This window comes from Xiphias gladius, chromosome 12 (genome assembly GCF_016859285.1).
Source record: "Xiphias gladius isolate SHS-SW01 ecotype Sanya breed wild chromosome 12, ASM1685928v1, whole genome shotgun sequence".
NCBI classification, from domain to species: Eukaryota; Metazoa; Chordata; class Actinopteri; order Istiophoriformes; family Xiphiidae; genus Xiphias; species Xiphias gladius.
The window spans coordinates 17,845,277-17,872,923 of record NC_053411.1 but is presented as its reverse complement, the minus strand read 5'-3'; the positions used below and the strand labels follow the sequence as shown (position 1 = coordinate 17,872,923).

The following is a 27,647-nucleotide window of genomic DNA, read 5'->3' as shown; positions in this document are numbered from 1 at the left end:
TTACGTTCTCTGCTCTGACTGGCGTTTGGATGTCACCGCCCCTCCGATGAATACAGGCAGAAAAAAAAACCGAGCATCTCTTTATGAAAAAAAAAAAAAAACGGCTAGAAAACAGTTCCGGGTGTGTTTGACTCTTTGCTGCTTTAAGCCTCACAACTTTTTATTCCCCAGTTTGTTAATATTTAAAAATGAGGTGTTAGCGCAGGAGCGAGAGGGAAACCTGACAGTCAGCAGAGGAGGAAGAGAAAAAGGTTTTGTTTTTAAAGCTGTGAAGGTAAAAACATTTTTGAGTTGTCACCTTGGCGTGTTTGTTGTCAGACGGAATACACGCTGATTATTCTGCTCTCAGCGCCACAGAAACTGGTGAATTACTGATGTAAAAACACGTTTTTCTCACTTCGTCATGTGTCGGAATAGTTTATATTGAAGCAGGGTTTACCCGGGTCACAAGGGAACAACTTCACCTTAAAAAAACACAACATTTTAACACAGTTTATTAGGTTCACCCAGCTTAAAATAGTGCACTTCACGGTCCTTTCGGAGGCTTTGGTTTCTGCAGCTTTTGAATTGTGTCGTTATACTGATACAGAGACGTGTTTCTACTAATTTGTCCACCCTCCGAAAAAGAAAAAGAAAAAAAAGAATGACTTTAACCATAACTGAACATTAACACCTTCATAAAAGTAGGATTTGTTGCTAAACTCGTTTAGGTTTATGTCGGTTTATCTAATAAACTGGCAGCTCTGTGTATATTGTTGTTAAAGGAAAATGTTGCAGGAATGAACAACTTTTAAAGCAGCTGAAACGTGTCTAAAATTAGCTTCTAAATATTAATTATTCTCCCCAGTCTGCCCATTACAGCGATATTTTATCTCGGATTTAATATTATTAACCAGGGCTACAACTACCAGTTATTTTCATTATTGATTAATATCCCAATTACTTTACCGACTATTCGATTAATTGTGTGGTCCATAAAATATGACAATATCGTAGTATGCCTTGTTTCTCCCCGACCAACTGTCCAAAACGTAATCTTAGGACCAAGAAAAACAGCAAGTTCTCACATTTGTGAACCTGGAACCATCAAATGTTTTGCGTTTTTTGCTAGAAAATTGACTTGAACGATTAATCGATTATCAAAATAGTTGGCGATTAATTTTGTTTTTAATCAATTAATCAGGTAATTATGGCAGCTCTGTACCTAATAAACTGGCATTTAAGTGTATTGTATTGTTAAAGGAAAAATGTAACTTGAATAAGTAACTTTTACGGCATAAATTATAGTTGCTAAAATGTGTTTTTTCTTAGCATTTAATGTTGCTAATTCTACTCAGTTTACTAAAGTATTGATTTTATTGTTTATCATTAACTCATGATCATTTTCATTATCGATTCATCTGCCGATTGTTTTCTCGATTAATCGGTACATCGTTTTGTCTATTAAAAAAAATCAATAAATTCTATTGTTAATGTCCAATAATAGTGGAAAATCCCAATCACAGTTTCCTAAAGCCGAAGGTGACGTCCTGAAATTCCGTCGTTTGAGCGACCAGCACTCCAGAACCCAAAGATATTCAGTTTACTGTCACATGAGATAAAGAAAAGAAGGAAAAGTGAATAAGTGAGGAGCTGAAATTAGTGAATTTCCTGCGTTTTTGCTCGAAACATGATGAAGACAAAACCATTCATCAGTCATCAAAATAGTTGCTGATTAATCAACTAATCGTTGCAGCTCTGCAATTTTATGTTTTATTTATATTTCAATGATTGCTTTACTCATTATTTTATATTATCATTATTACTTTGTCAGTTAACTTAAACAACAAAAAGGTGTTTTCAGACCCCTGTCTATCCATATAGATAGTTGTGGTTTTGAAATATCCACTGGTGATAGAGGCAGTTATGCATTCTGTCACATTATAGTGAGAACTGGCCTTTTTTCAAACAGCTTTGCTTCAGTGCTGAACATAAATAAAACTGACTACAAACATCTTGTGCTCCGGAAAGTCATGTGATCACGAACTCTTACATTGTGACATCGTTTCAGACCAAAATGTCCTAAATTAACTTGAGAACAAGTGGTTTAGAGTGTGCAGAACGTTATCAGTTTTTTCATCAAACCACACGGTGAACCAAAGTCATTGTGGGCCCTGAAAGTCCGGGGCTGAACGCTTTGCCTGGTTGGCGATCAAATCCAGCTGCGAGTGCAGATTCGGGGCTGCAGCTAATGATTATTTTCATTTTCAGTCGATCAACTAATTATTTTCTCAATTAGTTGTATAGTCTGTAAAATTGACAAAAATTTAAAATGGACTTAATGATAAATCAATAATGCAAATATTTGCTGATAAATTTTCTATCGATTGACTAATGCAGTTGATAGTTTGTTATTCAAATGAAGCATTTCATTTTTATACGGTGGAGAGTTTACTGACCTTTTTCTATAACGTTCATCTTCCTTTTATTAAGCAGAAGTAACAGATAACTACATTTTAATATTTAGTGGAAGTATTTCTTTAAAAAAAAATGCAGAAATTGTTCTGTTTACTGAATTTACACATGACACTGTATTGTAACATTAAAGGAAATGGTTAGAAAATAACTTTTAGATTTGTGTAATTATCTCTATCTGTATAATTCACATGGGTGTTTCTGATTTGTTTCATTACAAATAAGGGGTCAGAGTTCACACTTACACTGTATAACCCGTCTTACTCTTAAAATGAGACGGTTGTACTTTGGAATTACTGGAAACAAAGTTTTAAGGGAATTGCTTTATTACCTGTGACAGGAAAGTGGTAAAATTGCAACATCAATCTAAACATTAATCCAACAATAAACTTAAAGTCTATAATCATCCTGTGATTATAATGACTCACTGTGACTCTGATGGTTCTTCTGTTATTTAATAGTGTTTTTTTTTTTGTTTTTTTTTAATGGTGAGGCTTGAATTTGCTTTAAAACAGAGACTGATGATGTTGAAAGCAGTCTCTGATGCAACATGACAACAGGGCCGGGCCTTGTTTTCTTGGACTGAATCTCAGGCTCCATAAAGCCCCCAACATGTCCTGACTCGTAAATTATTCATGTCGCTGTTGGTTATAATTGTTCAGGGCCCTGTCAGTGTGTTTTACCTCCATCTGTACAGCTGTCAGAGTGTGCTGTTACATGGCATGAAGTGTGTTTGTCTATTATTTCTTTGGTTTCTTTAGCAGCAGGCTGTTAAAGTTGTTTTAGTTTTTTTTTTTTTTTGGTTTCCTCATCCATGAAATAAGACAGCTCTGCACATATGGACTTATTTTGGAGATCCATGCAACATGTATGAGATTAATATGAGCGTCTTTGTCGTGGAGAGAGACGAAAAACGTTTTGGATGTCTCCTTTGCATGTCTCGATTTTAGTACAGTTTGTCCTTCTGCATCTCTTTGTGGTCTTTTTTTTGGTCTCTTTGTGGTTGTTTTATGTCTGTCCCTGCTTGTTTTGCATCTTTGTACTAGTTTTGCGTCTCTTTGTGGTCATTTTGTTTCTCCCTGTAGCCGTTAGCAGTCATCGTGTGGGGCGTGTGCCCGCTAGGCCCGTCAGTAATCTATCTGAGACAAACAGTAAGAAACTAACTTAAAGAAAAAGTGGTCAGGTTCAGTTGATGACCTGCTGTTTTTATGTTTAATTTTCCTTTAATAGCACCCAACCCCTTTCTGGTTTCAGCGTTGTCCTCAGCAGACGTGTTTAGGAAGCCATGTTTTAGTTTCAGACACAGTTTAGTGGCGTGTATGTTGAGTACAGAGGTTGCCCAGATGTGTGTCGTCCCGAACTAAACACTCAAATCTTTTCGGGCAAAAAATACACGAGTAATGATGATGTAGATCGATAAGGAGACTTTTTTTTTTATAGTAGATTATTGGCAAAATACTGGTGAAACACTGTGGACTTCCTGCAGTTTGGTGGGTTGTCAGATTCGTGTGCTTCTGCTTTCTCACCACTAGCTGTTGCTGTTTATCCATTACTGTCCGGAGAAAACAATGCAGGGAGTTTATCAGTTCAGCTGTTCAAATGAAATGAGTTTTCTTAAGCAGCAGGCAGCTCTTGAGTCAAAATGTAAAAATGTATATCTATACACACACACACACACACACACACACACCCACACTGCTCTAAACTGGGTAAATATGTAATGAAGCCTGATAATGTAATAAACTAACAAAGTATCCTACCTGTGTATTTTTAGGTATTTTGCAATCATCATCAGGAAATTAAGAAACATGAATATTTCAATTAATCGGGTTCTATAGATGACAGAAAATTGATCTGTGTATTTTTTGATCATCAATTAATCGTGTCACTCATTTTTTTAAAGAAAAATTCCAAAAGTTCTCTGTTACAAGCTTCTCGGATGCGAGGGTTTTATAATTTTCTTTGTCTTGAATGAGAATAAATTGAAAATCTTTGGGTTTTAGACCGTTGGTCAGACAAAACAAGGCATTTGAGTGTTTCACCTTGGGCTCTGGGAAATTATAATTGATTTTTTTCACAATTTTAGTTGAGTATCATATGGGAAATAAAATGATTAATCAAGCAAATAATCAATAATGAATCTGATCGTTCATTGCTGCAATACTATATATTAGATATAGCTGTAAATAAGCAATGATGAACACTGTTCTGTGAGAAATAATCCTGCAAATTACAGAGGATGTGTCGGATATTTTGCTGTTTTCCCCCATTTTTTTCTAATGAATAAGCAGAAATCTCTAGATTTATATACAGCAAAGCTTTATACAGTAAAGCAGTGTCAACTGCTTCGATTGTTGAAGGTCACACAGCCATGAAACAAATGACTGAGGTAAAATAATTAGCTATAAACATCATCAAGAAACGTATAAGGCACCATTTTCATGTTGCTACCTAATTTTCCATAACATCATACACCTTTTTCGTGAAGAGAAACACCAAGAAACAAAACTCCACCGTTTTTACACTGTGAAGTGAAAAACACATTTTCTGTTTTGTCTCCTAAAGAAGAAGAAGATGATGGAGGAGGTGGAGCAGAGAGGAGACGTCAACGTGGCGTCCATCGTCACAGAAGAAGAAACCACTCCCAGGGTGAGACAGTATGAAAACCACCCTGTTACTGTACGTCTTTGACATTTCTTCAGTTCAATTAAATCAAAACAATTCAACTGTTTTACAAAAGGCAGCACTTTCAAAATAAGATTATTTTTTTTATTATTTTCAGTTGTGTTTTTTATTAATTAATTAATTAATTTATGTGTTTTTTCAATCCCGTGGAGGAGTCACAATTTTAATCACATTTCTTTTATCTGCAAAATACAGGAAAACTAAAACATGATTGAAATATTATCTGAAAAATATTATTGAAACAATATTTTGGTCAAGACCTGCGTCAGTTTCATCTGTTTCACTTTTAGACTGAAAGGTTTCAGGTTTTTTTTTTTTCCCCCCAGGTTTTTTGCATTTTGAGTTTAACCTTGTCTGATTCAAGGGTCTAAGGACAGAGGGTGTCGTATTCTGTGCAGATTGTGACGCCCCTTGAGGCATATTTGTGTTTTGTGAAATCGGGTTATACTCTCGCCTAGCACATTATTAACGCCTGCACACCTGTTCATTCATGCAATTATCCAATCAGACAATCAAGCGGCAGCAGTGCAGCACATAAAATCCTGCAGATAACAGGTCAGGAGCTTCAGTTCATGGTCACATCAAACATCAGAATGAGGAGAAAATGTGACCTAAGTGACTTGAACTGTGACGTGATTGTTTGTGGTTTGAGTTTTTCTGAAACTGCTGATCTCCTGGGATTTTCACCACAACAGTCTTTAGAGTTTTTACTCAGGGTGGAGCCAAAACAAAAACCATCCAGTGAGCTGACAGAAAAAGGCTACGGTGACTCAGGTAACCAACTGCGTTGGGAAGAGAAGCATCTCAGAATGAACAACACGTCCAACCTTGAGGTGGATGGTCTACAACAGCAGGAGACCACGTCTGGTTCCAGTCCTGTCAGCCAAGAACAGAAACCTGAGGCTGCAGAGGGCGCAGGCTCACCAAAACTGGACTGTTGAAGGCTGGAAAGACGGAGCCTGGTCTGATGAATCTGGATTTCTGCTGAGGCAGGCAGATGGTAGGCCTTGTGTCAACAGTCCAGCCTGGTGGTGGTGTAACGGTGTGGGGAAGGTTTTTCTTGGCACACTTTGGGCCTTAATACCAACCAATCATGGTTTGAATACCACAGTGTAACTGAGTATTGTTGCTGAGCATGTGCCTCCCTTTATGGCCACAGTTTATCATCATCTAATGGCTACTTCCTGCAGGATAATGCTCCATGTCACAAAGCAAAAGTCTTCTCAAACTGGTTTCATGAGCATGATAATGAGTTCAGTGGACTTCAGTGGCCTCCCCGGTCACCAGACCTGGATCCAGTAGAACACCTTTGGGATGTGGTAGAACAGGAGACTGGCAGCACGAATGTGCAGCTGACAAATCTGCAGAAACATTGTGATGCAATCAGGTCAACATGGACCAGAATCTCAGAGGAAGGTTTCCAACATCTTGTGGAATCCAGGCCACGAAGAGCTGAAGCTGTTTTAAGAGCAAAGGGAGGAACCACCCAGTATTAGTAAGGTGTTCCTAATAAAGTGCTCGCTGAGTGAATAAATAAATCACACTTGAAATGTAGACATTTTTCAAAATGCCCTACTGTCAGCAATAATTGATTTTCTTTTTAATTATTTATTTTTTTTATTTACAGTCTCACAGTGAGATCAGAGAAGGGACTGTGGATGGATCCTGATCTTACTGTTTGTCATATGCGATATCTCAAGCAGATAGCAGTGATCAAAGAACGACGCGGCTCACTGCTCCCTGCTGGGGTTCTTCTGGCAGTTGAAATTCACACTGATCCTCCTTAGGGGATTCTTTATTTAATGAGTGACTTAACACCTCTTGAAAACCGTGTCCTTGTTGACCTCCCGCGGTTTTTACTGGGCTGCAGCGATGTACAGGTGCTCTCCAGGATTACGTGACATCGCTTCTGGGGTGTGATTACTGCTGTTAAAAAAACGAGCACACTGGTTTTGATTGTTTGCTCATCAAGCACAGGACGTCCGGTTTTCGCTACAGCGTGCGCCTAAGTCTCGAGCACCAGAAAAACGTTTCAGCCGAGGCCTTCCTGTAAAATGTTGCTAAGAGACTAAACAGTCAACCCAGCAAACGTTATGTGCTCACATAGTCACAGACTGCAGCCAACTGGTGGCATTACAAACCCATTCCTCCTCCTGCCTCCCAGTGTCATCGACTGGCCGAGCCCGTGATCAGGGTATTGCACAGATATAAAACAGATACGGGGTTGATTTATTAGTTCTTTACGGTTATTTCGCACAAGGGCACACGTTATGCAACCAGTCAATTAAAAGAAGAGAAACTGCGCCAAGCGGCGAGCCGACCGGCTTCTACAATGTTATCAGCAGTTGTCACGACAACAAAAGCAAACTGGTGCGACAAACAGTCACAGTGAGTGGATGAAACGGACGAGAAAGTCTTTTTATGTCTGATAAGGTGACGGTTGATGTGGTTGGTGGTGATCGAGCGACGGCAGGCAACAGGAGCGGTCGTACTGCTATGATGTCAGCAGGTGACTCACCTGTGTGCAGAGCAGTAAAAGTAAAAGTAAAGAAGCTGATGGGAAAGCACTTCTTAGTCTTACATTAATTAGTTGATCTCAAGTGTTGTTCGTAAACATATCCAGGTAATTTTTGCTACTAACGACGCATTAGTGAACCAAATAATCTAAAATGTCAGCACGTCTGAAGGACGTCAGCATTTGGCAGGAGTGCTCCGAGCTGCGGCTGCGGTTCCTCTGATGGCCACTAGACGCTGCCTCTTGGAAAATTCAAACTGCATAAAAGCAACACCCAATCAGTGTTGGATTTTTGAGGCCAATATTGATATTTGACCGCTTCAAACGGCGCATTTTACAATTGGAAAAATACAGTTTCAACTACTAAACAACAGAAATATAAAAAATGTACAGCATATAAAGCAGGCAGCTGTTTTCAGAGAGAAACAGTTGTCGAAAGCCACTGTCCACTGCCAAGAGCCAGTTGTTCCCTCAGCAGCAGGTGGAGACCAAAAACAGGGAAGTGAATACTGGACGTAACGTTCATCACCGCTCCAGATGAATGATGTTAATAAGGAACATTTTGCTAAGACGTTCACTATATCAACTTAAAAGGTGATGATATATCAGTGTTTTTTTTCTCAGTGTGTTTCTAATGCCCCCAAGTTGCCAAAAAAACAGTAATTGCAAGTTTAAAGAGTTTTAGCCAGATTGTCCCTTTAAGATCTGATTTAGGAAACCACCAACCTTCCTGTCTCACATCCAGCTTCTCTAACCTTTGGAAAGAGCAAAGGTGGACGCTGTGTGTTTGTGTGTGCGTGTGTGTGTCTGATTGTTGTGTGTGTGTCTGTCTGTGGTGTGTGTGTGTGTATGTGTGTGTGCGTGTGTGTGTGCATGCATGTGAGGTTCATTTTGCGTCACTACATGCTTTGCTGTCTCTTCAATGCGACACAACAGCTTTGAGCCAAATTCATCCACAGGTTTGTGTGTGTGTGTGTGTGTGTGTGTGTGTGATTTTATACTTGTACGTCTATCTTTGTGAGGACTGCTGAGGGGAGTGGGGAGTGAGGACATTATTAGAAAGTGAGGACATTTTGGCCGGTCCTCACCTTGCGAGAGACATTCAAAGGACTGTTTGAGGGTTCAGGTTAGAATTAGGGTTTAGGTTCAGTTTGGGATCAGGGTCAGGCTTAGGCATTTAGTTGTGATAGTTAAAGTTGGGGTAAGGGTCCTGGGAATGCATTATGTCAGTGAAGGTCCTCACAAAGATAGAAGTCCCAACTTGTGTGTGTCATTACCCCTCATCTGCATCAGGTGACTATTTCCTGTCTTGAGTGCTCCAGTGACCTCTGACCTCTTTTTCCTGCCACCATTCACAATGGGGAGCCATCATCTCTGTGGCAACCTCACAACCTTTTAATCTGGGTTCTGATTGGCCGCTGTACGCTCCGGTTCCCACGGCGATCCCTCCACGTGTCGCCACGGTTGCTTTGACTCCTGGCCATTTGACCTCTTTACTGTTGGTTGCCGGAGATGTTCCTCTTCTAGGAACTGGGGCTCACGCTGCATTCACGAGCTGTTGGAAATCTGAACACCCGGCATAGAAAAATGTAGCTAGAAAGTCCCTGGAGCAGGTCTAGAAAAGTCGACTTCTTACAGGTTTGGTTGCCTGCTGGTTTACTTGCTAAAGGGCTTCTGGAATGCAACGGACGAAGAAGGGAAAGTGGGGTTTGAACCACCTTCCCCTGCCCTCAATTAGCCTGCTAATGGAAATACACAAGTTAAGTTCCTCTACAGAGAGGTCAGACGTAGAGGTGTTTTCAGGTCCAAAAATTTTGGACTTCACCCAAAACAAACCCAGGACCCTCTACCTAGTTTGTAAGTTTCTCAAAAATAAGACAAACGAAGCCTCAGTCATAACCGGTCCGAAATGCAGAAGAGGCTAAAAAAGCAGCTATAAATGTCCTTAGAATTAAAGAAGTGATCACAATCAGTCACAATAATGAATATCAATCAATCGGTCAATCAACATTTCAGATCTTCTGCTGCTCAGCTCACATTCATGTTGCAGCCACAAGTTGTTAACATTAATTCTGATAAGTAATTAATGATAATATTGGTTTATTTAGTATCTACCACTGAGAAAATTTAGTATTTCACACCTAACAGATGTTCACAGATCTAAATTGAATCTCTGAGTTGTTGTTATGTTAACTTTAGTAATTTGCAGATGATCAAAGCTAAATTTAATAAGATTCGAAAGGATTTGGATTTGATAAGCGAGTTCGATAAGATGCTTTTTAACCCTGATTACCAGACTGTTCTTTGTTGTTCTGCTTTGTTAGAAAACAACGTCATAGGTAACTCATCTAACATGTTGGTTGAGTCTTTCCAAAAAAAAAAAAAAATGGATCGGACGCCATGTCATGTGCACTTACCTCTGGGACTTAAAAAGGATACGACGCTCTTCTTGTGCCTTTTCTTTACAGGAAGAAAACAGTAACTGCAACCACGCCGACAACAGTGTCGCCTCCTGTCCAGCTGAGGCCACGCCCGAGATCACCATGGAAACGGGGCAGAGCACAGGTAAAATAGTGACGGAGTAGGAGGTAGAAAGAGTAAAGATGTGTCTTTAGTATCTTTTTTTTCTGTTATTTGTATATTTGTTTTTTTATTTTTATACTTTATTTAGTCTGTTTTGTTATTGTATAAAACTTAGTCTCTATCTATCTATCTATAGTCTTCCACAAAATAATGTGAATATTTTTGGGTTACAGACTGTTTATCGGACAAAACACGACAACTTAAGACTTAACCTTGGATTCTTGGAAAAAGAAAACGTTTCTCTATTTTCTGACATTTTATCGATAAAATAATTAATTGAGTTTAATCGACGATAATAGTAATCGTTACCTGCAGCCATACTTAAGTTTGTGACATCCGTTCCCGTCTGTCTGCATCTTCGTATAGTATCTACATTACATCTACATACATGGTATCTACAGTCTGCGTTCAGCCTCATCACAGTGTAATAATAACTCTAAGCGCTGACTATAACTGAACGGTACAAATATAATGAATTAAAGAGCCACACAAATGAGAACTTGTACTGGATAAACCAAGTGAAAAAGAAGCTGGAGTTAAAGCAAAATGAGTTGAATGGAATTTTTAAAAACAGACTTAGAAACAGTAGACGATGTGGAAAGTTTTCACCATGTTGGTCGTGCATTCCCAACAGAACACAAGTTGGAAACTCAACAAATCAGGGAGGTTTTCTAATGGGATTTTATTTCATGTAGTGTCAACACTGACCTTTGACCCCACCTCCAGATCTGCCAGTGACACCGCAAAAACCGAGAAGCGGACCTATGGTTGTCAAAAGCAACAGCAAGAACCCGGCCAGCGAGAAGCTGCAGAAAGTCTGCAAGTGGAGCATCAGCACGTATAAAGTGAGAGGAATCTCACCGGACTTAGAAATAATCAATAAACATCAGTGTGATCAGCAGTAACACGCTCTCTCCGTGCAGTGTACCAGACAGGCGCTGTCAGAGAGGCTCGGCCGTGGATCTCGTACGGTGGATCTGGACCTGGAGCCTCGCCTCGAGCTGCTCAGAGACGACCGGCAACGCTACGATCACATGACCAAGCTGGCTCAGACACTGGCCAATCAGCTCGCTCAGTTCACAGTGACACAGAAGACCCTGGGGGACGCCTTCACCGAGCTCAGCGTCAAAACGCCGATGCTGCACGTGAGTCTTAAAAAATACCGACGCTCCTGCACGTACAGCTTTTAAAGGGACATCTGCAGGTATCGGGAAGCCCTGACGTCAATTTTCCTCAGAAAAGGTTTTAATTTGTTTTAAAAATATACACACACACACATTCTTTCTAGCCTACCATTGGCAATAATGTTAGTAATAGTTCAAATGTTTTTGTGTGTGATTTTAGCACAAACAAAAATCACCAAATACTATTGTTGCAGATCTGATGCTATATAAAATGTGTGGACCTTTTAAATTAATTAGTTGTTTGTTTTTTTTCACAGTTAATCCATCTCTCCATTTTCTGCTCTTCATCTTGGTCACGTTTAGAGATATTACTATAAAATACTGCCTGATTATTTACTGGTGGAAATCACTGACAGACGTGTCAAACAAATGTGAATAAATTCACTCACTTGAATTTATCTCTTATCATCCTACTGATTTTCACTGGTTTCATACTTTGGCCAGTATGATCTTGAAACTGGTATTAGATCCGATTCTGTGCGGTATCAAAAATGTCTTAAAAAGTCTGAAATGTAACCCAGTGAACTTTGCAGAAACCCCGTGTTATTACTACTAAAACTGTCACTGCTAATGCTAATATTGCGATCGAAATATCTGTTAATGGCCCTACTACTGATTCTGCTGCTCCTAAGGATGCTCTGATGAGGCTTTTTTTAAGGGCCGGTACGTTCAGGCTTTTGAAGTGATCCAAACCAGCCAATCCAGTACTGCTCACACATTGTTAGTTTTTATTAAATATAATGTATCTTTTTTTTTATTAATCAATTCGTCGCCTTGTCTAAATAATGCGTAGAATCTCATTATGAGTTCATCAAGAGCACAGTGTGACGTCCTCAAATAGTTTGTTTTTGTCCAACTGAGCGAGAAAACCAGCATATCCTCACATTTGAGGAGCTGGAACCAGATACTTAAAAATTCATTTTCTTTCAGTGGACTACTCAACGTCTTGATCATCAACCAAGTTTTTTTTTTTTTTTTTTGATAAATTGAATTGCTAACCAGTAACAGTAACGTAGCCACTTACTCCTTGTTGCATCTCAGGTGATTTGTTTTTGTGTTTACAAAACTTCCAAAAATCTGATTCTGACTTGGCTTACATTACTGGCCATATAAACCAGATGCATTTAATACATAAATCAGGTGGAGTTTGGTGTGAATGCAGAGGCTCAGAAGTTTCTGTCTAAGAGTGGCGAGACTCTGACGGCGGCCATTAACTCCTTCACATCCGACATGAACACACTGGTCAACAAAACCATCGAGGACACCATGATCAGCGCCAAGCAGTACGAGGCAGCCAGGTAGGTGGTAAACACACCGGGGGCGTGGGTGCACACGACATGACACAGCAGCAATCCAGGTCTTTGTCTTCGTCACGCCGAATTAAAGAGCCAAAGCGTCTCTTCAGAGCCACCATTCTGCACGGAGTTCTCCAGAGACATGGAGAACTCCAACGGAAATACAGAAGCCATACTGGGAAATGTTGAACGTCACTAGTAGAAAAAGACAAATGAGGTTATAGGAAAGTTCATTCACAAAATATTGAATTGTCGAAGAAATACAGACTTGTGAGATCAAACAGGTTCATAGGATCATATTTTTCCTTCGTGTGCATTTAACTTTTGCTGTTACCTGTAGATGTCCATATAAATATTTAAAAAAACATTACCCCTTCTTTCAGAGTTGAGTATGATGCGTACAGAGTGGACCTAGAGGAGCTAAACCTGGGGCCCCGGGACACCTGCACCCTGCCCAAACTGGAGCAGGCCCAGAAAGACTTCCAGAGCCAGAGGGAGAGGTACCAGAAGATCAGAGACGACCTGTCTGTCAAGGTCAAGCTGCTGGAGGACAACAAGGTGGGAGGGACCGAGGGATGAATTATCTCGCGTTTGTCTGTGTAAAGATTTTTCAGGGGAATTTTTTTTAAAGATTCCTCCAGATTTTTAGCACACAGTCTCAAACGCTGTGCGCAGGAGTTTTCTCGTTTTCATTTGAATTTCCTCAAATTTCTCATGTGCAAATCAGAACTCTGCATAAAAGCAGAAGGTACTTTTGATACTCATTCTATAAACCTAAGTTTGACTGGTACAAAAATAGTATTGAAGTCTGATACCAAGCCCTAAGTATTTCTACTTACAATTTAGGTACTCGGCAGACACTTTAAAGTAATTACCAGTTAGACACACACAGAAAGATAAATGCCAGACTAGTATATGACTTTAGAACAGTCTGTGTAATTTTGAAAATACAAAAATCGATGACTGGAGAGATTTTATATTTGGTCATTGTGCATAGATGAGTGTGATCAATTCATAATCGTTTAAAAAAAGTAAAAAGGTTCACATTCAAGCCAGTACGGTCTCGACAAATCCTTAAATTTCTTTCTGTCTGCAGGTCAAAGTTCTCCATAGCCAGTTATGGCTGCTCCACAACGCTGTAGCAGCTCACAGTTTATCATGTCACAGTTTCCTCGAGAACAACATCCAGCAGGCCGGCGAACGCCTCAGCGACCCCAGCATGGACGCCCCCTCCTGGCTGGAGGAAAGTTGACACAACAACACAACAACAAAAATTCACCATATGGCAGGTGGACAGGCGTGAGTTTGGAGGATGTTTCGGGATTCATGGACGCTATTGTGGGAGCTAGTTAGGTCTGTAGGTAGTTTATTTATACCGGATGGGAATTTGATTCTGTGGGTTTGGGATGGATTTCAAGTATCTGGAAACCTCTGGACAACTTGCGTGTTTACCACAGAGATGAGTAGTTAGTTGAGTCAGTTTCCTGGGTTCTGGGGTGTTCATGCATGTCTGGAAAGTCTTAGACAAGGTGGAATTTCATCACTTTCCAGGTCTCAAAATGTTGTAGACCTGCATAAAAGTCTCGTAAAGTTTTGAAAATGGTCCTGAGCATTCTGAAATTATATTTAGGACAAACGGTTCTCAAGAATTCTCTCTTTCTATATCATACATACAATACAGGGCTTGTGGCTTCTGACCTGTTTAACAAGCACACAAATATACATACGTATCCCTCCTGGTTTTCTTGCCTCTCTCTCACTGTGTTGGGGAGTAAATCCCTCTAATCCCCTGTGAGGTACTAAGCCTTTCTTTGAACTTTAGAAATCCTCCACTACAGTCAGAAACTCACAGCAACTGAGAGTGCCTCAGCACTTCACTGCCGGAAAACGGCTTCACCGTCCGTAAGGACTGGTATGTTCCTCAATTCTGCGTCAGCTGCGGTTTGGGTTCCTGTAGCCAGTTCTGTTTTGGACCTGGTTCAAGGTTGATAGAATACCAGGATTCACTAAGCTCCAAGCATGTCGGATCTCTTATTGAATCTTTCTCCTTCCTTGTTCCTTTTTTATTCGCAAAGAAAACATTCAGGCAGCAGCTGCTTATTTTTAGCCAGCACCGACGGTCACATTTGCCAGTTTAAATGCCGAACATCACCAAAAGCCGATTATTTCAGCTGTAGCTAATTAATGTTAATGTCAGAAGTTATTTGCTAAAAGGCTAAAATCAAACTTGGCTATTCTCTGGTCAATTTGTTTATTTTTGGCCAAGGATTATTTGTGAGGTAAAAGAGGCATGTCTCAGTATCACCACTCTACCATTGCAATTGTTTTCAATGAACAGCTGATTCACATCATGTTGATTTAAGTTGTTACAATCTCCAGGTTATACTTTACTCCATATCAGTCATTTAAGCTGATTAATTTAATCAGGACCTCCAGTATTTGGATCACGTAACTTTTGAAAAACAGGGCGTAACATTAAATAGACCGTACATTATTCTAATATGTCAGATACATTCAATCAACATGCCTTATCCTCTGTTGCTCTTCTCATTGGCAGGTAGCTACAGGCTGTGAAACAAAATTAGGCTGCCTCTCAAAATCTCAGTTGAAACTTTTGACTTTTAGTTTTGTTGAAAGCTGAACCCAAACGGATTCAGTAAGGGACTCGTAAGGATTCAGATTTGGTGATCGGATTTGAAACTGGATTCTTATATGATCGAATGCTACCAAACCCCAACCATAGCAACAGTTGGCTACATGTTGTGGAAAGATACAGATGGTTGATTGTTAGCCAACCGTAATCTTAATTTTGCCAGCCACAGATTTAGTTCCAGAACAATTTGTCTGGTTGATCGCTGGTCATTTCCGTCCCTGGTTTTTCTGGCAAGAAGTTCAGCAACCTGTGTAAACCAATAACCTGCAACAAGCAAAAAAAATGTTGCCATACGTCAACAATGCTGTGTCGTTCATTGGTAAACAAAGGTTGGTTGGCAGCATTTCATCAGTGGTAAAAGTTTTAGTCTTTATGTAGTGTTTCTCTCATGATTGGTCATCACGCTGCTTGGAAACAGCTTCTCTGTCCACAACACTACACCACCGAGCGACACATATAGAAAAGATTCAGACCTTTGATGAGTGACCTCCCGTAAACTTAATTTATAGCCTCAGATTTAGTTTAGGAAGAGCCACTTGTCTGGTTGGCTACTGTTCATTTCCTTTTTTGGATTACATAGCAGATGCTCAGCCACCCGTCGTGGCCAATACTTTTCTACAAACCAAAGATGTTGCTACACGTTGATGATCTTGCCCTTTTAGTTGGTGAAGAAAGGTTGTTGTAGCCAATTTTTCAGGCAACATTTTATCAGTAGCCCATGTTTTAGGCTTTATTTTCTGTCTGTGGTCTTTCTGTCTGTCCAATCGAAAGCCATATCATTATCAGTAACCTTTTTTTTAAAGTTTAAACCTCAGTAACTGAGTTGCTACATAGATAGGACTTCAGCAGAAATATCAGTAAACTTTAAGAAGAATATATTGAAGTTAGACACTATGCAATTTTGCTGGAAAAAAAGTTTTCAATCATATTAACCCAGAAATACTATGTTGTTAAAGACTGAGAGCAGTTTATTCAGTTTTGTTGAAAATGCTAAATGTGCTGCCGTTTTTTTTTTTTTTCAATTCAAGACCAAAAATTCACTTTCTGTCCATCCTTGTAACCATTTTTTGGACAAAATAACAGAAACACCTTAACAATTTGATGCAATCTAATACAACAGCCAGACGTTTGTGAAGCTTAAAGGTTCAGCTTTTGTTCAGTCTAGGTCAAAGTGGTTTCGAATCAACTTTGTGGAAAATTTTGAGGCAATATCGAATTAGCTTGCATCATAATGTAAAATGTTCCAGTTATTTTAACCACCTACTTTATTTTCTCGCACTCTTTGCACTCTATCCAAATCATAATCTGCCTTAATCCGCCTCTCCAACTTTGTTGTTAACTTGTATGAATGTGTTTTTTGTTTGTGTCACCGTACCTCAGGCCTGAAAACAACAAAAAAAACAACTATGCAGTGTAGATGCTTTTGTGCAATAATGTCTCAAAAACCTTCTGGCCTTATTGTATTGTATTGTATTGTTATATCAAGAAAAAAAACAGTTTGAGAGGAAACCGGCAAATTTAGATTTTTATGATTTATTTTCAGATGATAAAAATACAAGAAGTTTTTACTATGTCATCAGGGAGATGTTTACAGGCAATGTTGCCTATTTAGCGCCTTTGTCACTAGATTTAACGACTTTTCACACCATTTTAGTGACTTTTCTTCACAAAAGCACTTAGCGACAAACCTAGCAATTTTTTATTTTTTATTTTTTTCCCCCACACACACCTCTAATTTCATCTCTGAGTGATAGTTGACTTAGTCTTCTTTGTTTTGTTTTTTGAGAACTTTTATGATGATGTATTAAGATATTATTTAACTCAAGCTCAAAGACCCAGTACTTTTTTAATTGAGGGCTTTTTCCTTTGTTTTTGTTTTGTTTTTGTGTGTTTTTTTTCCCACGGTAAGCCAAAAAGCAAAAGTAAGTTATGTGTCATGGATGTCGCAACTTTGTTCAGATTATTCTAACCTGTATTCAGATTAGAATGAGGAGGTGATTAATTTTCAAGTTACCAGACTTTTACAGGGTTTTGCAAAGAGGAAAACATGGTTTAAATAATTATAACCTCTGTTCTGAAACAGAGGGGCTCTTGGGGGCTCTCCAGCAGCAGTTGCAGCAACGGTTATTTGCCGTTATTTGCCTCTCAGGCTCGTAACAAAGGTTTGTAAAAATCATCTGAGGTGGACTGCTGACCCTAGATCAGTCTCTGGTTGGCCTGTAGTCCACATGTAAGAGACCAAAAATAAAGGGCTAAGAGGGAATAAGGGGAATTTTTCTTTGTCTTTTGGGTTGTAAATGCTAAACAAGGACCAAAATGTACATAAATACCTAATTGTTTTAATCTTGTTGAAGATGTTTGTATGACAAAAGTGCCTAATAAATCTACTGAGAGAAAAAATATGACAGATGTTTGCTGTATAAGAAGTTGTTTCTGTCTTTATTTTGATTCATAACTGAAACTGTGAACATCCAAACTGGTTCGAATTACCATCATAAGCACGTAACTGATCGCTAATTGATGGTTTTAGGTGCTTTCCACAGTTACACAGTTTTGTTTTTACTTTCAGTGCCACTGTGGTTCTCATTCTGCTTAAGATACATTTTAATGTCACGATGAAATATTTAAAGGAAAAAGGAGAGAGGACCTTAAGTGACACTTCATTTCACGGGTCCGTACTTTCCCTAATTATTTCCTCTGAAGATTCCTGGAGAGAACCATGCAGTTTTGTTCTAATTGTTTATTTTACAATTTACAAAATGTAAAAATTTGTTCACATGCAGCAAACAATTCAACATATATGAAGAGTAGATTTTCTGATAATAAATGAATAATGAAAAGAATATTAACTTGGGTTTTGGCTTTTAATGAAATTCATCTGGAAATCACTTTATGAACTCAACAAAACTAATGCCAAATAGCAATCTGAGAACTATTTTACTTGTAATTAATACCAAATTACATAGGGCTTTTCATGAAATTTACAAGAAAATTATTAGGAAAATGAAGACCTGTAAAATAAAGCATTTCTTGATCTTGATATCAACAAAAAACAAGGAAAATTATACATGATGCAAAGATTTCTTGGAAAATATTCAGGGAATAATGATATAGTAGTTTTTTGGGAAGATAAGATTGTGTTCATTGTAAAAATGTTTGACAAAGATCTGACGTTCGACTTTTTATAATATTTATACAGACAAGTGTTAATGTTTTCAGTAATCCAGTATATATAATATATATTATTCTGATATGGGAGATTCTGCATAATGAGTACTTTTACATTTTGTACTTTTAGTATATTTTGATACCAATATTTTTGTACTTCAAAGTAAAGTTGAATTTTGAAAGCAGGACTTTTACTTGTATTTGTACACCGAGTATTTCTACATCGGGGTATTACTACTTTTATTTAAGTAAAAGATCTTGACTACTTCTTCCAACAGTGGACAAAACATTAAAACATCAAAAAATGCATGGATGAAGGGAATTATTTTAGTCTTTTCCAGGTATAAATGCATTACAGATTCACAGCAAATTTACGATTAGTATGCAGTGTATGTGTGTCTTTGTGTAAATGGACTAGAGGATCAGTGGAGTGACTACAGAATGAGACCCTGGTCTGTTTGTGGTTCCGTTGCTCTGATTTCTTTAAAGAGAGGCAATTATCCACCTGGCAACACCAACACACAAACCTGATCCTGCTGTTGCATCCAGGCTCACTTTCCCAAACATTTCAAGAGCAGAACCGAGTCCCTCACAGCGAAGATGCTCCCTTGCGGTTTAGGGCTTTTTTTAAAAAGTGGTCCATCTTTGGACGGGAACTAGGTGAAGTGTTGATTAACTTGTCGTCTGGACTTTATAATCTCTCTGTACAGACTACAAGGAAGAACTCTATTCAAGGTCGGAGGTCATCTGAGACTAAGTCAAGGTTTGTTTGCAGCACACACCAGGGTGCATTCTTTTTTTTTTCTTTGCCTTTTTTAAACAGTTTTAAAACGTTCGACCACTTGTGTTCGGTTGTGAGCCACACTGGCAGCGTGGCTCTAGCGCTGGCAACGTTAGTACATTGTGTTGTGACTCGGAAGTATCTCAGCTATTAGATACGCAGATTGCCGTGACACTCGGTACGGACATTCGTGGTCCCCAGACGGTGAATCCTAATGACTCTGGTGATCCTCTGACTCTTCCTCTAGCGCCAGCACCAGGTCCAAATTTCAATTAGTTCCATTATTTCGGTTCATGACCGAGTACCCGCAAAACTAATAACATTCCCATCAGCCTCAGCTGGACTCTGCGTTTAGTGCTACTTAGCAGATGTTTGCATGCTAACAGTCTAAACTAAGATGGTGACCATGGTGAACATTGCACCTGCTAAACATTAATGCACTGTTATCATTGTCATTGTGAGTAAGTTAGCATTTATCTAAAAGCCGTGGTTAAGTGCAGCCTCACAGAGCTGCTAGCTTGGCTGTGGACTCTTGTTGAAGAGCTGCTCGGCGTCTCTCTGAATGGTTTGTGTTGATGTGACCTGTTTTTTATTGTTTTGTATTTGTTCATGGGGGATGTTTCATTTTTTTTGTTTTGTTTCCCCCCCCCCAACAAGAACAAGGAAAACTGACACATGAAAGGATAGTCGTGTGTGTGTGTGTGTGTGTGTGTGTGTGTGTGTGTGTGTGTGTGTGTGTGTATGAGGAGGGAAGCCTGACTGTTTTTGTGCCAAGGGCGGGGTTGGTAGAGCTTATCTGGGCCGCGCACACACACACACACACACACACACACACACATCATCATCATTGTAGAGGACATTACATCGACTAACCATAACACTGAACCAAGTCTTCGCCCTAACATTTAACTTACTATATTATGGGGACGTGCTACATCCCCATGAGGATGTTTAGTCCCCACAACGAGAGTAATGCAAGTACACACACACAAAGACACACACACACACACACACTGAGTGTTTGTTAATTTTACACTTGAGCCTTATTCAACTCTTTAATGTAAAATCAATTAACTGTGTGTGTGTGTGTGTGTGTGTGTGTGTGTTCACGTTGCTAGCAGGTGGGCGTGTATGGGAGGAAGCACTTTCCCTACCACCTTAGTGATCACGCATGCGCAGGCTGACTCTCTCTCTCTCTGCCCCCCCCCCCGTGTCTCTCTCTCTCTCTCTGCCTCTCTCTCTTCTCTCTCTGCTTCTCTCTCTCTCTCTCTCTCTCTCTGCCTCTCTCTGTGTCTCTCTGCTTCTCTCTCTCTCTCTCTGCCTCCCTCTCTCTCTCTCTCTCCTCTGCCTCTCTCTCTCGCGCTCTCTCTCTCTCTCCCTCTCTCTCTCTCTCTCTCTCTCTCTCTCTCTCTCTCTCTCTGTGTCTCTCTGCCTCTCTCTCTCTCTCTCTCTGCCTCTCTCTCTCTCTCTCTCTCTCTCTGTCTCTCTGCCTCTCTCTCTCTCTCTCTCTCTCTCGCGCTCTCTCTCTCTCTCCCTCGGCCTCTCTCTCTCTCTCTCTCTCTCTCTCTCTGCCTTTCTCTCTCTCTCTCTGCCTCTCTCTCTCTCTATTTCTCTCTCTCTCTCTCTGTGTCTCTCTGCCCCCCTCTCTCTCTCTCTGCCTCTCTCTCCCTACGCCTCTCTCTCTCTCTCTCTCTCTCTCTCTGTGTCTCTCTGCTTCTCTCTCTCTCTCCCTCGGCCTCTCTCTCTCTCTCTCTCTGCCCGTCTCTGCCTCACGCGCTCGCACACACCAACGGCCGGTGTAGGTCGGTTACACAGCGCGCGCTGCCTGTGGATGCGAGCTGGAGTCAGACGGCAGCAGTAGATCTTGCTTTCCCGTAAATTTGGTCGTTTTTAGACGGGAGTTCTGCGCCGCAACGGCCGCGCCGCTGGAACCGATCACTCCGGTAAGTTTATATGGAAAAAACACAAAGCACACTGTTTTTCTTTTCTCACACTTTTTGTTAAATTTTGTTTATTTTTTATTTTTTTACCTAATTTGATCTCAGCGTGACAGCCAGGTCACTTCAGCGCTGATTAGAATGTACCGTGTAGGCTAACTAGCTGTTTACCACGGTGGCACTTGCGCACCCACCAGACTGCATTCATATTTTCACAGTTTCGTGGAATAAACCTACAACCGCCCTCTGCAACATTTCTATGATATTCCTATTGTGATTTGAATAGTGAAGTTCAATCGCTAAATATTTCTGCAGTGTATGTGTTACTTACACTAACTTTAATGTGTGTATTTCTCTGATATTGCTACGTTCAGACGTTATTTATAGTTTTTACTTGTCTGCGGTTCACCATTCTATTGGTCTGAGGACACTTTTAGACAGTTTTATGTCTTGTGGTAATGCAATGATATTTCTAGACTATTTCTCCAGTTTGATCTGGATGTAGTCTCGTCAACAGGGAGTTTATGTTAGCTTTATGATCTTTATGATGATCTGTTGGTGTATCTCCAGTGGCTGACACATCTACATGGACATATACTAACTGCATAGTGATACTCACTTTATGTTATGTGTATTCTCTTGTGGTCTTCATACAGTATTCATCCTGTTTTCTGCAGTGTGTTTGTGGTCTTTACGTCCCACGATATTCTTAGAATATTTCTATGGGGATTTTGTGTTGGGAGTCACATTCATGGCATAGAGACCTACGGTTTGTCTTCGCTGCTCAGTCCAGAGTTAATTTATACTGAGCTTATGGTGTTTACTCTCTACAATGATACGAAGGGGATTTGCAGTTTGCCTGTGATGGTTTTTGTACTTCATCTTCATCTAGTGTCTCTGTAACATCCTTAAATGATTCGTAACAAGCCTTTGGTACTTTACGTTCTGTGCTATCGCTATAATATTCATGTGATATTCACAGAATGATTGATTATTACGGTGATTCCGTGGCATTCAATACTGAGTAAAGACTGGCCGTGTGGTGTTTAATCTTCTGTAGGGTCTCTAAAAAAAAAAAAGATGAACTGATAGTGAAAATAATCGTTAGTTGCAGCCCTGAATCACATAACTGTAAGAGTAGGAAAATAAAAAGATATTCACCTTTGAAAAGCTGCAACCAGTGAATTGTTTTGCCATTTTTTGCCCCTCAAATTACTGATTACAACGAATCAATTATCAAAATTTCTGCTGATAAGTGATCCATTGTTCAACTAATCGATTAATCGACTAATCTTTTCAGCTTCAATAACATTCATATAGTTTGCTCAGTGACTCCATTTTAAATTGCAAAGTGCGTTGAACCTACGGCTGCAAGTAACGATTACTTTTGTTATCGATTAAACTGTCGATTATAAAATGTCCTAAAACTGAAAAACAAAAAATATTCAGTTTATTATCACATAGGACAAAGCAAAGGAACAAATTCTCACATTGAAGAAGCTGGAAACTGCAAGTTTTTTAGTATTTTTGCTTAAAAAATGCATAAAACAGTTATCAAAATAAATTGGTTGATAAATTTTCTGTCAGTTGACTAATCAATTAATTGAGAGATTTGCAGCTCTAGTCGGTCTCCTGTGAGATTCAACCTGGGACGTTGAGGATACCACTAGGCCACCAGGACGCCCAACAACTCTCTATAGTATTCTTATTAATCTGCCAATTATTTTCTCTGTGAATCGAGAAAACTGTTTAAAAAAATGCCACAAATTCCTAGAGGCGAAGTTGATCATCAAAAGGGCTTGTTCTGTCCACCCAACAGTCCAAAAGCCAACAGTATCTGATTTACTGTCATGTAAGACAAAGAAAAGCAGCAAATTGCTACTGGAGAAGCTGAAACCATGAATTGTTTGGCAGTTTTGCTAAAAAATAGACATAAGCGATGAATCGATCCTCGAATTAGTTGCAGTTATTGATCGCCTAATCGTTTTAGCTCTAATTCCTGTAACATTCATGGGTTAATAAATTTGATATTCGTCATCAGAAGGGAAATTTAGTGAGTTTTTGTGGTAGTTAATGTTATTCTCCCACTGGCACATCGCTATTATACATGAAGTTTAGCTTCTCTTCTGTGGTGTGTTGATTTTCAGATTCATTAGAACTAGAACAGAGTAAATAATAAGCAAAAAATAACAAGCAAATCAAAAATGGCCCAAAAGACCCAGAATAACCTGCAGCTAGAAAAGAAAGAAAAACTAACAACCCAGCATGTTCAGTTTATAATGAACAGAAAATCATGTTTACTGAAAAAGGACTAAAATGATTGTGATCGATTCATTTTCCATCAATCTACCAATCAGTTAAATGAATCATTTCAGCACTAATCTGCATTGTACTCCTCTCTACTACTCACCACATATTACAGTATATCTGCAGAGAGAAGGGGGATGTTTCTCTACGTTACATTCTCTACGTGCTGAAGTTCACATGACAAGTGAACACAAGAAACTCGCCTAATACAGCTCACAGAAAAAAAACAACTGTGTGTGTGATCACTGTGAAGACGGTCGCAGCCTTATTTTTACCTTGACATCTTCTCTGGAGTGCACGTTTGGACATTACGACTCTTAAATCACCTCAGTTTTAACCGTAAATGGACATTAGGCTGATGCTCCTATCAAGGGGTTGCTCGAGGGCATTTCTGAAGGGCAGATCAGCTGCTCGAGGACTGAATTCTCAGCTTTTAGTTTACACAGCGGCTCCTCTATCTAATGCACTTGATCTTCCTTTGATTATATACGAGAAAGACATCGTCAAACCAGGCTCCATTGAGATATCTATTAGTTTAACCCTGTGCTGTTAAGCCGCATACACCTGCCTCTTGTGCAACCTGATCTTTCACCTTTCTTGAATCAACATGGCCGTCTGGTTAATTCGGCACAACTGAAATCCGCCATGCCACTTTTATCGTGATAAAAATTTCCGCTTTTTTTTCTACAGCAGTCATTCTTTGCTCGTGTGTCATGTGTGGAAAGATGTAGCACTAACAGTATATTTTCGTGACCATTCCAACAGAATTGCACTCAAATTATCTCACTTTTAAGATGAGTTCAACTTCAACTCAATGTGCTGTGATTCATTGTCGAGACCAAGGTAGACCCAGCTGCCGTGTCGCCTGTAATTTTATTGAAAGGAGCATATGATGAGGTCTTTGTACAAAAAGGGAGCAGGGAAGGATTCAGTGAAGAGGAGCCCAACTAGTATGTAGACAATGACTCTACGATTGAAATCAGATGTCCTGGGTTAATGTCCCTGCCAGTTTTCCACTGGGAAGGACATTTATGAAAATGAAGCTCACCAGACCTAATTGTTTGAGCTGCCAAATTAAACAGTTACCTAACTGCAACATGGGAGCAGCAGGTAAAACTGTTGTGTTCCTGCTGCATTTCCTTCCCGTCCAGCAGCAACATGTCGTCGTGGCTTCACCCCCCCCCCAGGCCTCCTAGCAGACTGTGGCCAGGCCGTGGTGCTCACTCAGCGGGTCGAGTGTTCCACCAGACCCCCTGGCCCGCCTGGAGCTCCGGTGAAGATACCGCAGGGTGACATTTTAGATACAGGACAGTGGTTGGGACTGTCTGTCCGTCTGTCTTTCGCTTTCTATCTCCATGGTAACCCCAGAGAGGAGCGATGCTCAGCCAGCCGTTTGCTTTGCTTGACACCGCCCGGACCGAGAAGTACAGCAGTAAACTCAGACTCTCTTGCTTCCTCTGCAGAAGAAAAGAAAAGAAAGAAAAAGAAAAGACCCAAGAGTTGCTCAATAGAGCCACGACAGAGATTTAAGACAGATATTTCTACTTTTTCACACTTTTTGGGCACAGCAGAGGCCAAAGCTCGGCTGGAACAGATGTGTTTTTCATGCGAATGTTGTTTGAGAAGCTTTTCTGAGCCACATCAATGTGGGGGGTCCTCGCTTACCCCCCCACACACACACACACACACACACACACACACCTCTTACACCCCCGTCCCCCCCTCACCCCACACCCCACACACATCCACGTGTGTTTACTGTTGTTTGTCTGGTAAATAAGCCAGAGGCCTTCTCCACCTCAGGGAGTTTTACTGGGGTTTCCAGGGTGACTGTGTTTGTGCCTGGTCTGCTGTACCCAGCACCTGTGGTTCTGTAAAGTCTCTGGTCATATTTTATACATAGTTCCTTAGACAGTTATTGAAAACTTCTTGGATGGTTTCTCTGACATTTTTGGGGGGTTTCTGGGCAGATTCTTGGACGGTTTCTATAACCCATGAATAGTTTTGGGTTAATTTCAAGATTGTGTCCATGAATTTTTAAGGTGGTTTCTTGAAAGGTTCTGGTTTATTTCCTCGGTTAGTTTCTCAAAGTTGAGCGTGAGCGTCATTATCGACCTTGGAAATGGTAGTTTGACAAAATAATCTCAACTCGAGGTCGACTTTCTAGCTTCTTCTGCTTCTGGCACCGTCTCTGGATCGTTTAGCATTGCCTCTGAAGAGATCCAGGAGGGTTTCTGGACCTGCATGCAGTTTTCACTCAGTTTCTGGGGAGCCGTGCCTCCTCTTTCTCCAGTCTGAGCCCATATTTTCAGTCTGACAGTGTGGTCTGCTGACCCGCTGCTGTAATCCTCAAACTGAGGCGTTAAGAGATCTGTCAAGTGCGGGAGCTAATCTGTCAGACTGCTGAGCAACAACCAGCCAGTCTGTAACGCCGAAGAAGTCACAAGAGAGGGGAAAATAAAAAGACTAACATGTTGCAGTTTCCCATCTGTTTGTCTGATTTAGCCTCCAGAGCTCCAGCAGCAGCTCCGCCACGATGCTGTCAGGTTTTTAATCAGACTTCTCTGCGCTGATTAGGTGTGAATGATCTCACAGGGAGAATTGGTCACGGTTTCTTCTAAATGTGTGTTTCGCTTCTCTCTCTATTTGCTGTTTCAGTCTCTAGGCTCTTTCCTGCCAAACAGGAGCGAGGCGTACGATGGATAAACAAACACTCGGAGAGATGAAAAAACATTAAAAAAGAAAAGGGTATAAAAAGCCAACAATTAAAGCCTTACAATTTATTTGTATTCCTTTTTTGCAAAGCATAATATCAAAGGATCACAATTTGGTATAAATACCACAATAAACAATATTAGAACAAAAATATTAGGGCTGCAACTTAGTATCTTTAAAAATATGCATATTTGGAGCTCAGATTTCGTTACTCCCTATAGGGAGTTGTGCATTTTTCAGATATAACTGTGCACAATAGTGTTGAATCATTCACTAAACTGTAGAATAAATTCACACCGAAAAATCAAGGCTTTTTGAGATATTTACAAGCTAAAATATTGTACTTCTGAAAACTGTGATTTGGAATTTATAATACGATTTTGGTACCAGGACCCTTAACGAAGGGAACAAGAAATGTGAATATATGATATAGGGCTGAAGCTAACAGTTGTTTTCATTATCAGTTAATCTGCAGATTATTTTCTCCATTTGTCATTTTGTCAACATGATGTTGCAAATTAGTGGTAAAATGCCCTTTTTAATTTGCCGTAGCCAAAAAATTAAGTTTTCACATATCCTGTTTTGTCCAACAAACTGTCTAAAACCCACCGATATTAAGTCTTTCGATGGTACAGAACCGAGAAAATCATCAAATCCTCACATTTGACAAACTGGAACCACCGATTTTTTGCCCGAAAAGTGAATGAGACGATTAGTTGTCAAAAGAGTTGCCGATTCATTTTCTGTCGATCGCCTGATCTTTGCCGCTGTAAATGTAAAATGCTGCTTGAGGGATAATCTAAACATTATTCTCTGCAAATTCTCAATTTCAAAGAAGAAGAAAATGCTCACACCAATGGTATCACCGGCAATGAAAACCTGCAGTTAATACAAAACAAACTGATGACAAGAACATATTAAACAAGAGGTGAAACTAAAAAACATTTGATTCTAACTAGTGTGTGAAGTGTGGCTTTCATTACTCCCTTTGTGCGCTCCCTCTGGCTCTGCACAAAAGTGAACAAAAGACGGAGTGAAACCAAAGAATGGACATGTGTTAGCTGTATTGATTAAAGTGGTAAAAATGAGGCTGCTGACGTGTCTAAAGTACCAACTTGGTAAAAACGGTTGTCGGCTGAGTGTGAGCAATAACGATTAGAGTGTAGCTGCTACAGTTGAAGTGAGGAAGCACATAACAGCGTAATGATTTAAAAAGATTTCATTTTATCTGTGTGAAGTCTTTAAATCTCCCACAATGATTAACATGTGGAACGAACAACAAGGTTTTCTCACCTGGGAAAAAAGACTCAGACCCGTGGAAGTGACCTTGTCCGGTGTGTATTGTTGGCTTAACTGTATGTCTTAAACCA

General features: G+C 39.9%; 2 protein-coding genes across 3 annotated transcripts in view; both read left to right on the top strand.

Moving 5' to 3' along the window:
• The first annotated feature begins 108 nt into the window (after positions 1–108).
• LOC120797280 (arfaptin-1-like) lies at positions 109–16,108 on the top strand. Of its 2 annotated transcripts, none has more exons than XM_040140815.1 (8): positions 109–274; positions 5,020–5,103; positions 10,123–10,219; positions 10,964–11,082; positions 11,161–11,382; positions 12,562–12,719; positions 13,100–13,274; positions 13,813–16,108. In XM_040140815.1, the coding sequence occupies exons 2-8, from the start codon at positions 5,029–5,031 to the stop codon at positions 13,966–13,968; spliced, it is 1,002 nt and encodes a 333-aa protein (XP_039996749.1). In that variant the 5' UTR covers positions 109–274; positions 5,020–5,028; the 3' UTR covers positions 13,969–16,108. The 2 variants fall into 2 exon arrangements, with proteins under 2 accessions (XP_039996749.1, XP_039996750.1); XM_040140816.1 differs by having other exon boundaries at positions 5,017–5,103.
• Positions 16,109–21,130: 5,022 nt separating this feature from the next.
• The window catches only part of LOC120797224 (FH2 domain-containing protein 1-like), a 33,928-nt gene continuing 27,411 nt past the window's right edge, over positions 21,131–27,647 (top strand). Inside the window, 1 exon segment of the mRNA XM_040140683.1 lies at positions 21,131–21,261. The gene's annotated coding sequence lies outside the window, so the exon portion shown is untranslated.